General features: G+C 42.8%; 1 protein-coding gene across 5 annotated transcripts in view; it reads right to left on the bottom strand.

Annotated features, from left to right (window-relative positions):
• Positions 1 to 344: 344 nt before the first annotated feature.
• Positions 345 to 14,125, bottom strand: part of pard3ba (par-3 family cell polarity regulator beta a) — a 137,173-nt gene continuing 123,392 nt past the window's right edge. For 3 of the 5 annotated variants that reach the window (XM_008325476.3, XM_025062719.1, XM_008325478.2), the window contains exon 24: positions 779 to 1,648. In XM_008325476.3, coding sequence (XP_008323698.1) covers positions 1,240 to 1,648 — 409 coding nt within the window. In that variant the 3' untranslated portion in view covers positions 779 to 1,239. Of the gene's footprint in view, positions 675 to 778; positions 1,649 to 14,125 lie in introns of those variants that run through there. The other 2 variants (XM_025062718.1, XM_008325477.3) reach the window with 2 other exon arrangements.

Below are 14,125 nucleotides of genomic sequence, written 5' to 3'. Positions count from 1 at the left end.
TCTGCACACCCTGCTCCCAGGAATTAATGGGAATATTGTGCAGAAATTCTTAAAAGTGATGACGTTGGCTGAATAACTGAACTGCACATCATTGAGGTTAATTACTGGAATAAAAGAAACATGGGTTAAAATACGGCATTTCTGCACAAGGGGAGAATTACAGAGAAAACACACGATAAACACAAAACAACAAACTTGTAAATATTCACAGCTGACGTTATTCAAACATCCTGAGGGATGAATAAAGTTGTATCTAATCTAAATGATATTTAATGTTAGCTGCACAGAGTGCATTTAAGGATTGAAATATGTCAAGTCATTCACAACATGGTCAAACTCCGAGACTCGTTTTGCAAGATTTATTTATAATGATTATAAAAGTGAAAATATACAGAAATAAATGCTCTATGCCAAATCCACATCTAAATAATTAAAAGTAAAGTAATTAACAAAGACTATACATATTTAGGACAGAAAATGTCGTGACAGCAGGATGAAGAGGAAATCCGAGAGACAAAACAAGGACAAGGACAAAGACACGGAGGACGGCAACTTCCTGTTTCCTTTTGCCCACTTCGGTTTCCTCTTCCTCCCCCGCGGTCGAGGTGATTCTGCTTTATTTCCTTCCAACTCTCGACATGTGCACGTTTGACTTTGCTGGACGTGAGCTGACTCTGTACGAAAACATGCCAATAAAGGTCACTTTGTGCATGTCATTAATCGACAACTCCCTCCAGAAACACAACATTGTTCTAGAGTAAGAGATTAAAAATTTGTTTTCAATAGGTGGCAGTATAACAGTGATAGTGATTTTCTTGTTTGTTTGTTTGTTTGTCCATAAGCAAATATTTGGACTGGTTCATCCACCCCTGGTTTCCATCATAAAAATAATTTTCTCCATCACTTCACATCAACGTTGTTTCTTCACTTAGTGACACAAAGATTTTAACCATCAGCTCGTGTCTTTTGGTGAAAATGAGTCACAGGTTTACAGACAACCATTTGGATTAAAGAATATTCTGTATGTCTTTTTTTGTTCAAATCAGCCTTTTCCCGAGTCCATGTTCTCACTGCTTCTTCTGGAAACTTTAATGAAGTCAGCACTGGCAGTGTGTCAGCCGCTGGTACAGCCGCACAGCTACAGTGGATTACATGTGCAATAATCTTTTATGGCTTGTTAAAAAGACCCTAACCTGATAGGCCACAGCCGATTTACACACTCAGACGTGGCTCCCGTTTTTATACTGCATTAATCAGCGGGTTTTTCCGTCGAGGATCAGCCTGACTGTCATCTCTGTAGTCGTAGCGCTCCGGGCTGGCGTAGCGCTCCCTGGAGGCTGCGTACCTTCCTGGGCTGGCATCCCGGTGGGCGTCGCCCCTCCCTCTGACAGCTCTGTAGTGGTCTTGCCCTTCGTGCCCTGCAGTAGGAGATGGCGGCACATCCTGCCTCACCACCGTGAGGTGCTGTTGGGAGGACGATGGGTGGTAGCGTTGGTTGCCGGGCGGCTGCTGAGAATTGGTGCCCGACTGGGGGAGCGGGACGCGGCCAGTGTGACTGGAAGCAGGCTGGTCGTGGTAGTGGCCTGGTGCCGCGTCTCGTTTATCTTTGACAGGTCTGGAGTAGATGGGGTAATCATACGGATCCCGCCTGAAAGACAAATACTTCTGTTAGCACAGTGAGTTAGTGATGTCACACACTGAAGTCTGAGGGCGCTCCCATTTAAACCATAATATATGACATAACATCTGCAGAAGGACGGCAGCCTTGGAGAAGGTTTACTGTCGCTGACTTCCTGTAGTAGTGCCGTGGCTCCTGTTTGAATCCTGCCTCAGGGCTGGGAGCTCAGGTGTATTTACTGTAGCAGATTATTTAGCCCGGGCGGACACTTGACTACGATCATGGTTTTCTACCACTAAGATTTTTTTTTCCTAAATTGACTGAAAATCCTGTTTTATCTGTAAACTTAAAGTTTGTCTGAAAGTTTTTAAAAACTTTGAGGGGACACAGTCCCGATGTGGACGTTGGACTTGTTCACACCACGGTGTTTTAACAGTGTATTTATACAACTGGAATTCTTAAGGATATGGGGAAGAATCTGGTTTAAACCAGTTTTAAGAGGTGGACCCCCCCCCCCCCCCCACCCCCCATTATTCAGTTTACATGGTGAGGCTGTGGCCTTGGCAGGATCCAGTTGTGGAGGGGACATGGATGGAGAGATGCCAAGAGATAACAGCAAATGCCTCAGTAAGCATATATGAGGTTATGTGTAAGTTTGTGTGTGTGTGTTTAGCTAGTGTGTGTAGGAATGTGTGTGTGTGTGTGTGTATCCCAGGGGTCTGCAGTAACGAGGCAGCCAGCTGGAAGTCTCCAGTTCCCTCCCACAAGCTTTGGGTGATTAGGGGCTAAACCCCCGGGTAAGGAGACACGGAGGGCTCAGGGTGACAGAGCAAGAAAGAGAGGAGGGGAAAGTAAGGGAGAGAGGGAGAGAGTGGGAGAGAAGGAGAGAGGGAGAGAGAGAGAGAGAGATAGTGAAATAGAATGAGAGAGGAAAAAAGCTGCTCACCTTTCACAGTCCCACTCAAATGTTTTCCGTCTTATGTGCTGTTTCCACAGCTGAGCAACACACACACACACACACACACACGTCCAACTACAGAGAGTCAGCAGGTCCGCTCCTCATGGAACAGAACTGAAGGAAACTCTGCTGTATCTAAATTTAAAGCTGTAATCTGCTTCAGTCTGATCCACGACAGTGGTGGAAACTTGACATTAACTCAGAATCTAAACTCACCTTGATGGGCGCGAGGGGGGGGGGGGGTGATTTGTCAGGGCAATTTGGCACAAGCTAAATAAATACGTCACATAAGAATGTCTGAGGAAAACGAGTACTCGGTACTTTAAAGTTGAAGTCTGTGCACAGGTCACCAAGTCGTGCTGCCAAGTCCAAGTCAACTCTCTGGTTTCACTGAGTTAAAACAAACTCAATGGGAGATTCCAATCTTGAACCATTACTGAAGAACACACACACACACACACACACAGACAGACAGACAGACACACACACTCACACACAGTGAACACCACTTCCCTCAATCTCACAGCCAGCTGCGTGACCCACTGATGAAGAAGTCCCTGTGGGCTGCTGAGGCCCACCGACCCACTAATCCCCCAGCTGTTGGCCGGATCCTCACATAAATGCTTGTGCACTCTCATGTGGTTTCAGGTAGTCGTGCCATCACTCACATGTAGGCGGTTATTTTTGAAAACACAGCTTTTGTTTCCTGTGCTGTTTGTGCTTTGATCCAAACTCAAAGCGGTGGGTTAGGTCAGGGTGAAACCTCTGATGACACATCTTTTCAAAAGCTGTAGCCAAGATAAGGTTTTGTCAAACTTCCATTTAATATATCCCATCATGCATTGCAGTCATGACGACATAGTGGAGAGAGGAGCAGACTCCGTCTGTCCATTTTAATTGTGCGACGGTAATGATGTAATTAACTGCCAACCAAGTAAGTGACCAGAACTGCTCTTCATTTAACCACTGACTCCACCATACACTGCACTATATACAATTACCTACAGAGGGAGTAGGGAATGAGAGAGTAATTTCGGGCACAGCCTCAGTCTTTATCAATGCTAGGTCAAGCTAACTGCTTCTTTTGGCTTTACCAGCAGATCTGAATGCATTACTGCCACCTACTGGATCTATTTGACACTGGAAAACATTGTATTTAGTCATAATATAATTTTAACATATAATTATAAATAAATTATTATTAATAATTCAAAATTGTAATTAGCAAAGGGCGCCCTGCGTACTACACATTTAACCCAGGGTCACATTGGTTCACCAAATATTAGCTCGTATTCCCTTTACTGGTACAGAGAACATTTAATTACAAATATCCGTCATTATTTACATATTGATGGCCAGAAGAAGGAAGTGTATAACATATCTATCTAAAACTGAACCCTTGTGTTTACAGTCAATTGAGTCTATTATTTATTAATGGAGAACATTAGGCGTGTTTAATGATGGCTGTGGAGTAAACCTGCTCAACTGAAGGCAGTTTTTTTTATTATTACAATTACTTCACACTGGGATTTATTGCTTCTTGTGTTAGGTTTCTAATTGAAGTCAGGAAAATAACCTGTGAATGTGTGAACGGGACGGCTTCCAAAAGATGATGCCACAGATTTAAAAACAAAGTGAATCGTTTGAAGGAGGCATAACGGAGAATGAGGTTTGCTCAGTGTTTTAATGGAGCTAAAATAATAATAATAAAAACTGTTCCTCTTCCTGTCTCTCCTCTCTCTCTCGCCATCCCTCTTTCTTCTCCTCCCTTGGTGGCCTTAGCCCTTTAGTCTGGATTAATGAGGAGCCTGACCTTCTTCTCCCCAGCTCTCCTCCTCTGCTGTGTGAGCTTTACAGCCAGCAATATGTCACTTTTACTCCCTCACATCTGCTTTGGCCTTCATTTCATTAAAAATCCCTCTCTGCTCACATTTTTCTCTTTTCTTCCTTTTTTTCCCTTTATCTCTGACCACTGGTAGCACTAGAGTGTGTGTCGATCTGTCTGTGAGGCTCCGTTCGGACTGCTCTGCTGACTGACACAGCAGTGCTGTTCATTTGTGGGACCACCTGTGTATCCTGCCTCACCGCTCTGTTTGGGTGGCCCACACAAACACACAGAGAAGCCCACATCACCACAGTCCTTGAACATCCTCAGGGGAGAACTACTTATACACAAGAACACACAGATACACACACACACCGGAGCGAGCGGTGAGCGACATAATCTGTGCTGAGTGAGTGGTTCTAATTGGCCAGTCAACAGGTGCTGATCCAGACTCGGGGGAATGGACTGAGCTAAAACTGGGATTTGATTGCAGGACGAGGGCGAGTCTTTAGGCTGGAGGGGTCACACGTCTAAATCTGTCTTCTACTGTTTCATACTGATGGCTATGAAAACTAAACAACAAATAATCAGAGCTGTTGAAGAAGATCGTTGTGAGTGTCTTTCTTCATTTCCTGCCAGTATATCAGAGATGTCTTTAACTAAACAGGCCGAGATTTTAGTCAATTATGAGATCATTTAATCTAGAAGATTATTATATTTCATTAGATGTACTTTTTGTAAGATGTTTGATGTTTGGTGGTATAACGTGTGCCGTGGCTGAAAAAAGGTTGGGAAACACTGTCCTAGTTAAATTTCCTGCTTGCTAATATTTCTACATCAAGGTTGATTGAAAAACTGGCTTTTTGTCACATGGAGAGACACGGGTGTTGGCGGAGTGTCCTCTGCTGCCAAATGTGGTGAATTTGCGTCAAGGAGACAACTTTGATATGAGGAGTTTGTCTGTAGTCAAACACCAAGGTCAACATTTCTGAGTGCAATGCTCTTCAGTGAATAAAATACAACAGTGCAGCAGTGAATCAACAAGTATAACGGGCCGTCATGTAATAAAATATTTTCTCTGTGTGTGTTCATGAGAGAAAAAAAAACCTCAATACCCTTAAACTATCGTTGACCTTAGTGGACATAGATGTTGGCCAGATTGCAGTCAGTACTTGAAATCATAAAACCACATGAAAGAAAACCCTAACTACCCATTCAAATTGTGTCAGTCATTATGTTTACCTGTCAGCTCCCTACAACTCTGGAGCTGAGAACAGCAGGACAGTGTCCCCCAGAGCTGTTCCTTTTAGCTAACAACATATGCCAAACATGGCAGATTACTGGCAGATTAAAACCTCGGTTTCTGTCCTTGATGACAAATAAACAGAGCAGTGCCAGCTCAGCTAATCTGCTGTGAAAAGAGCTTAGAACAACAACTGACATGCAGACAGTAGGTGTGACTCCAATCAGCTGCCAAATGAGTTCCACACACACTTTTAGAACGTCACAAATAGACCAAAAAGGATGTGTTTATAAACTACACTGGAAGAAACCTGTAACAGCGGCCGATGATATCATGTCCCAGTGATGCTCTGTGCGCTTATTAATAGCGAAGCTTCTATTTAAAGCCACAGCCATGAGGCGATGATACATTTTTGGTCTGGACCACAGGCTGGTACAGATGCTCACTATCACTGGACAGACAAACAACTATGACCTGTTAGATCTACAGTCGGGCCATATTTATTGACTACTACAGCCCAAAAAATCCCACCGTTTCCACTCAGAATTTCCAAATCATGAATTTTCACTGTGGTTTCACAGAAATTATTGATGCACTGCCACCAATAGGACGGGTGTTTTATCTTTACTTTTTGGAAATACATTTCCAACCAAGTCGACCAGTAGCTCTTGTGAGTGTTTGTGCTGGAATTGACTATTTTCTCTATGGATTTCTGTTTGGAAGAGTGCCCCAGAGTTAGAACTATTTTATTGTTTCTATAAACAAAACAGACACAGCGATCTTATCAATCAGTAACTGCTGTGGTGGCCCAGGCTGGTTGGCTAAATAAAACTCAGAGCTGCACTGAGTTGTTGGCCCGTTTTCAAAGACAAAAGCACCAATACATTAACAATTTGAAATATGATTACAATTCCATTTTAACTCATCTTGGAGACAGAACATTTACACCCAGACAGGTTGTGATCGCTTTGGAGAGAAAAAAAACAAAGTGAGTCACAGTTGGTAGAATGCAGGCAGTGAAGCAGACACCCGTCTGTCCCTGTGTGATCAGCAGCAGCAGCAGCAGCAGCAGCAGCCGCAGCAGCAGGCGGCGGACGGGCAAGCGGGAGCGGGATGTGATGTGAACCACAGGCAGTGATTCGAGTGGAAAAGCTTGTAATGACACGCCATGTAATACATCTGACACTCACCTCGGGAACATCAGCCCCATATACCACACTGGCAGCCACTCTCTCCCTCTGAAAGTGTTTCAGTGTGTGTGTGTGTGTGTGTGTGAATGAGAGGGAACCATGGTGAAGGTGCAAATAATAACAGGCGGAGCATCACATGCATATTTATATATATATATATATGTGCATGTGTGTCAGCAGTGAGAGAAAATATCTGTCCATCTGGGGCTGGGAAAAAAAGTGTGTTTCACCGTGTAGGAATAACAGCCACTCCATAACACTGAAGACTTGTGGTGTTATGGTGATAGTGTGGCAGATGGGTTTCTCTGTATGTGAGTGTGTGTGTGTGTGTGTGAGTGTGTGTGTGTGTGTGTGAAGAGGGTAGATGTTACCCTGCACCTGCCTCTAGGAAACGGAAGAAGGATATTAGTGACCTATCCTTGTCCCCGGAACCTAACAAGCTCTTTTGAAAGCTTTACAGGAAACAGCTGGAAATGACACACACACACACACACACACACACACAAATGTGCGCACAAACACACACACACTAGAGTCAGTAAAAAGGGAAGCGGCAAAATAAAAAAAAATCTGTAAAACTACAAGTTGTATAACAGCAAACCACCAGGGGGCGACTCCAAAGGTAAAAAAAAAAAGAAAACAAATTTAACTCAATCTCAAACTTCTTATATGGTGATTAGAATCACTCAAACGTTTCCATAAGGTTAAAAAATGTTCATATAGTTTTTCTAATTTTGATGTTATTACAAAAAAGAAATTGTTGATCAAACGTTGGTAAAGGGACAAACCTGGGTCACACCACCTTTACACAATAACACTTTCACTAAAAATAGTAACATTATCTGTTATCACTGTATGTAGCACAATGAGGAGGTATCATTGTTTTTATTTAAAAGTCCAGACAGAAAACTAGTGGGAGAAAACAACCCAGAATAAGAACAGAGTGAAGAGACTGACGCGGTTCATCAGTGTCACCGTCGACTGCAGCGACTGTGTTAAAGGAGTACGTAGTCGGCTCAGTGACTCACTCTAAGCTGCACTCACCTACATCCCATTAGCACATTTCATTTATTAACGTCCTGATTGCAGAGATCGAGTGAACACACACATGCATATGGAGGCACATCTGCCTCCTCCGTGTTCACCTGGTTGACTGAAACACAGTCGTTGCACAAACAGCTGCTGCACACACCTACACACACACAAACACACAGAGAGATACACACATTTAGAGCGTTCAAAGATGCTCCGTCAGTGAAGAGCCACTTCTACAACAGTACAATGAACACTCACACACACGCCCACACACACATATGGTAGAAAATTATTTTCATGCCTCCACTGTCTTCTGCAACTTTCTAAACGGACAGTGATCACACTGCAGTTTCCTCCACGATTTTACACTAATTAACTTGGAAGAGTTCACATGACATCATCATCATTTCAAAGGATTGGACTGTGAAATTCAACAACAATGAATTAGGAAAAGACAGAAGAAGTGTGGCCTCTCCAGTAAATGGTATTTCTACAGAGAAATACTCATGTATCTTGGTTACTTCTGTAGTAGTTACAGTACATCAAATGTCTTTTAAATCTCAGCCCAATCCATGTCAGGATTTCCTTTTTTATTTTACATAAATATTTTTAACTCTTTCAAAATCTTTTTTTTGCTTCATACAGTGCTGTGAAGATCATGTTCGACTTATTTTGATTCTAGTTTCACTGACATACTGTAGTATTTGATACTGCATAGCATCATAGTACAACATTCTTCGGTGGGTGCTGACCACCTGTGACAGCTTCCAGGGTCAGCACTAAACTAAAGGCCACATTTGAATCTCAGTTATTTAATTTATTAATAAAAGGCTCCCAAACAGCTGAGAAGAAAACCGGACAATAATAACTTAAGTAATAATGAGGAGAAATAAAGTGAAAACCCACATTCATCTGTGCTGACTCATATTTTTGACAGTGTTTTACAACCGTGACAAATGTTCAACCCCAATGACACATCTGGCAATTAGCAACCCGAGCCCTCGGCTGAAAATCCCTTTGGATCCCATTTGGACCTGATGCATTCTCCAGATTCCCCAAAATTCACCCGAGACAGAGTGCTAATGGCAGCGTGCTACAGACACAGATCAGACCTGAGTGGATCCACAGCAGAGAAAACCATTAGCAGCTCGGCCTGCACTACTCTGCTAATCAAACCGGCTTGTGTCAACAGCAGCAGTGGAAACTGGCTCCAAATAAAACCCCACGTCCACGCCTCGTCCGTGTTTACACCGCCTGCTGCTGCTGCTGCTGCTGCTGCACCCACAGCAGGGAAATGGACTGTGTGCAGTGTCACTGACAGGTAGCTGTGGTTCCCACTGTAGCAGCAGTTGGGAATGAGGAGGTGAGGAGAGACGGGAGCCGCCGTGGAAAGAGGACAGCATGTAAACCAAGAGTGGGATAAAACTACAATGAGCTTTTAATGACTCATCTATCATTTTAATACATGCTCTCACTGCGGCAGTTCACATGGATGGAAACTAGAGGGCCTCACCCCCCACCCCAGCCTGCCCCAATCAGAGGGACCAAACTCTTGTTTTTAACCAGACTTTACAGTTCACAACAAAACATCGCTCACAGGGAGAATGGAGGAAAAACATATATTATATGCATTACTATATGAATTATCAGCGATACAGTTCCCCTTGAAGGGCTGGTTGTAAATGAAAGACTGTATAGATCAGGGGTCCCCAAACCCTGGTGTTCGGACCAGTACCAGTCCATAGGTCATCTGGTACCGGGCCGCAGTGGGACATAGTGAAAAAATATACTTAATTTTTACTAATTTACTTCATTCAGAGACAATCCAGTCATATCCATTAACTTTCTTTATTTAAATGGCAATATTTTAAAAATAATAGGTCACAGCTAACGGTCGGTACTGGCTGAGTTCTTGGAAAATAAAGGTTGGGGCCCACTGGTATAGATGTAACTACTCCATAAGACTAATGCATGTTTCTGCAATTGATTACTATTCATTTAAGCTACAAATATTGTCCATTGACCTATGGCGTTTCACCGTTATGTCACAACATTCCCATGTATGTTTACATTCGCCATAGGTACGCCATATTTCTTTGATACTTTACCCCCATCATTATGGCTCACAAGCATAACTCTTCTTAGGTCTTCAGTCCTGGTCAGACCAAACTGTGCACCTGAAGGACAGGTTTCTGCTTTCCTACATATTTTGCAATATATAATATGTAATTGAATGTAAATTCTGAGCTGCGCCCCTTCCAGGAACTGAACCGTGTCAAAGACCTCCTGTATTCATTCAATCCACCATCAATCCAACTATTGATCCAATACAGCTCTAAAAAGCACTTGATAGACATGTGGTTATTTGCTAACACTACAGGGAACTGTGGTGGTCTGTGTTTGACCACAATGGAAATGTTGCCTAATAGAAGTCTAAGCAAATTCTCCAAATATATATAATTTCAGACCAAATCTGTTTGCCGTCACATATTCCAGTACATGAACACATAAAGTTGTACTGGGAAATTCCATGCAGAGATTTGGGTCAAGAGTGAGATTTTCCTCTTGGACAGGACCGTGAGAGGGTGAGTGTTGGTGTAATGGAGAAGTGCCGGGAAAAGGCAACCGTTAATGACAGAAACAGATGGGCCTTCTTCTCCAATAAAGGCACAGAGCTTCAAACTCAACAGCACGCATATTTAATTCACCAGGTTCAGAAGGAGTTCACTGAAAATCTATTCTTTCTCACAAAGAAGCTCAGGACAAAAACGGAAATATCTGCTCAGCACTGTGGGTTCACGTGTGATTGGTGAAAAAAATGTTTGGGAGACCAAGTCAAGTCAATGAATACTTGGCATACGTTTGCTGTAAATTTAAAGGGTATTCATGAATAATTCCACGGCCTAAACAATAGATCAGCCTCTGAACCCACAGAGAGCACAGAAAAATCATCTTTTTTGGTTTATTTATAAAGCCATTATTTTATTTTCCAGAAACCAAGGACAGAGAGACCGTGGAAGATGGAGAGAGTGACGGGGCGAGGAAGGGATGATAGAGACGGGAAAAGACGTGATGAAGAGGACGTTAAACATGAGTGAAAATGTGGGAAAACAGTTTAAATCAAACAGAGAGCTAAGCTAAAGTTGGTCAACAGAAGTAAAACAATCAGTGTCAACAGCATCACCTTAGAGACAAAGCTCTCATTCCTCACTGCTCATCCCTTACATCCTCCTCTGTGCCAGCAAACAGTGTTAGCTGAACAAACAGTGCGGCCTCTCCATGTTTTTTTTCCTTTATACAGTGAAGGGTCCCAGCCCTCCACAGGGAAATCAAACAAAACCATCAGCTTCTGATGCTTTTCTGTTGCTTATGTAGCGATTCGAAAAAAGGAGGAGGGGGATATCACTTTATAAACCAATCACACCTGGCCCTGGTAGGACATCGCCAGCTGTTGTCAGGCTAACTGGCTTTTCCAGGACCCGAGAAATAAACCGAGGTTCGGAGACAATAATTCCTAACTGAATTAGACGAGTTGAAAGTGAATCATTCCACAGCTTGAAGATGGACGGTGTGGAAATAAGGTTTGGTTTTTTAATAAAGATGCAGCCAAAATATGATTTCTCCTCCCTGACCTCCAGAAGACCTTTCAGACACATCTGAAAATATAAAGCTCAACATATTAGGGAGCTGAAATCATCACCCACCAGTGGCTGATCTAATAGCTGGGCTTTGGGTGGTTGTCACCTGTTTTATTGATAAAATCAATTTCATCAAGAGCTGATGAAATATATTGTTTTTTATGTTGATTTCTATGGTGTGTTTTAGATGATGAAGCAGGGGGCGCTGTTAAACACCAAGAAGATCTCTGTACTGGTATAATTGGTAAAAAAAAGGTCTGATGTCACTGAGAGGGTAGAACAGCTACGTCCTTCACATATCCCTGAATCTACTCTGTGCTTGTTCCTCTTCTCCTACCAGGCTCCACCTCCAACATCATGATCATCTCATCTCAGCCAACGTCCAAATCATCATCATCTCATATATATATATGTATATATATGTATTGCAAACACACACACACCTAATTTGTAGAGAACAAATCCAATCACATCCAACATACAGATACAACAACATCATACAACATCCAGTGAGGCCTTGTCTGAAGTCTGAGCATAATTAGGATTAATATCTTGTGTTATTGTTGTTACGACGTCCCTTTGGACTTGGGAAAACTGGAACACCTGCACAAACACACCCCTTATATCCGTCTCATGGAGGTCAACTTCTCGGTCCAGATGCTGGAAGCTTGGTGTGTCCACTTGGAGACCTGTGCTCCCAGTGGCCACAGCCTGCACATTAATCAGCCAATTATCAGCTCCAGTCGGCAACATCACCGCTGCAACCTAATCCAATCACCTTGGGGGAAGTGGGTCACGGGGTGCTCTGATTGGATAACCCCGAGGCTGGGTCGCTGCGCCCATGACCTGCTGCTTTGAATTGGTAATGATGTTAATATTCTCCATATGGCTGTATGTTCAAGTGTGTGTGTGTGTGTCCAAGCATGGAGCCTGTCTGCAGGCTATAGTCCAGCAGTAATGACTGATGGAGAGGAAGGTAAGAGCCAGAGCTGCAGCGTCACCCTCCCTGGAGCTAAACTGCTCCCCACTCGCTCACCTCCACGGCTCTTTCCAAATCCTCTTTCCCGGACTTCAGACTTCAAACTCTCTTTGGCTGCTGTTCTGTGGCCCGTGGTGCAGAGTGCCCGGCTCACATCCAAGAGCAGCTTTTGCATTAGTTCTCTGAGGCTCAAGGAACGTCTTGATCGTAAAGTAATACCAATTAAGAAACAACAGACTAAGCTTCTGTCGCTAACATGTGTTATGTGTAAAATACAATGGTGCGTGAGTGCAACGCTATGCCTCAGTGGTATTAATTACAATTTCCCATCATGATTGCAAAGTTCCTGCACTTTCCTTTTCCCACAATATTGTGAAGTTACCCTGATGTCCAGAACTGTGATTGTTATCCACAAGAACACCAGTGAACATCTGTCTCTGTAAGGACATTTATTATGTCCAGTGACTTAAGGCCTCAGATGTCACATGGAGGTAAAAGTTTACTTTTCATTTCTTCAGAAGTAATTCATGTTGCTTTACATTGAAATGATATTTTGAGCTAGTTTAGTGGCAAAGAGCACAAAAAAGAGCGACTGCTGGACTGATTCACAGCACATGTTTTGAAGGACGTTGGTTCAGGGCTGTTTTGATTTACAAACATAGCTTTTACAGAGATTAAACTGACAGAAAAGTCATCTGTTTGTGCCTGCCGTCATATTTTAACCAATGTTTTTTAAGCAACATTGTTTGAACAATTCATGAAAAACTCGACTTAAAATGATCCAAACTATTCCATTAAAAAAGCGGAAATAGCAAAAAACCCATTCAAGGGAAGGATGCGGAGTGTTGCAAATTTAATAGACGCCTGTGAGTCCTCATTTGGGAAACAGTAATAAAGGTGGACACGAGGACTTTCAGCAACACAGCACTCAAAGTGTTGATTCCGCCTTGATTTAATCACCATTTATCTGACTCTCAACTTCCATTTGTGAGGTGCTTCGCTGCATCTCCTGTACTATCCACACACACACACACACACACACACACACCTACTCCACCCCTCCAGCTGCAGCCGCAGCCGGCTCCACACAAAGGCAGGCCAAATGTATGCTAATGAGAGCCAGGCCAATGGTGGAGCCGCACTCATTTTGAGAGGAAATGGCTTTCAATAATGGCTGCCCTCGGGGGATTTTGCACAAAGTTCAGCTCCACTTTGAAAAATGCATTCAATTCACTGCTGTGTGTGTGTGTCTCTGTGTGTGTGTGTACTGCTGCAAATGAAGTGTCTTTCCCCCATGTTTTCAACCTCGCTCAATGAGAATAAAAAGAAAGAGAGAGAAAGGAAGAGAAACTTCCAGAATATATTTACATCCTTCATTTTGCTCCCGTAGCTAAACTAGTGAAAGGTGTAGAATGTTCTGGATTGAATAACCATGCAATAGTTTAAATGAAGTATTCTCTCCGTGTCATCACTGCTGCAAATGAAGTGTAGAAAATGTGTTTCAAATTGATTACATCCTGACAATTTTGTATTTAGAGGGGAAAAGAATAAAAAAAAACATATGGAAATTTTAAGATAAGAAAAACTAAATTGGATGTTGGAGTTAAACATGACGTAATTAACTGTCTTCTTTGTTTTT

This window comes from Cynoglossus semilaevis, chromosome 14 (genome assembly GCF_000523025.1).
Source record: "Cynoglossus semilaevis isolate Cse_v1.0 chromosome 14, Cse_v1.0, whole genome shotgun sequence".
Lineage (NCBI taxonomy): Eukaryota > Metazoa > Chordata > Actinopteri > Pleuronectiformes > Cynoglossidae > Cynoglossus > Cynoglossus semilaevis.
This window is presented reverse-complemented; position numbering and strand designations above follow the sequence as displayed.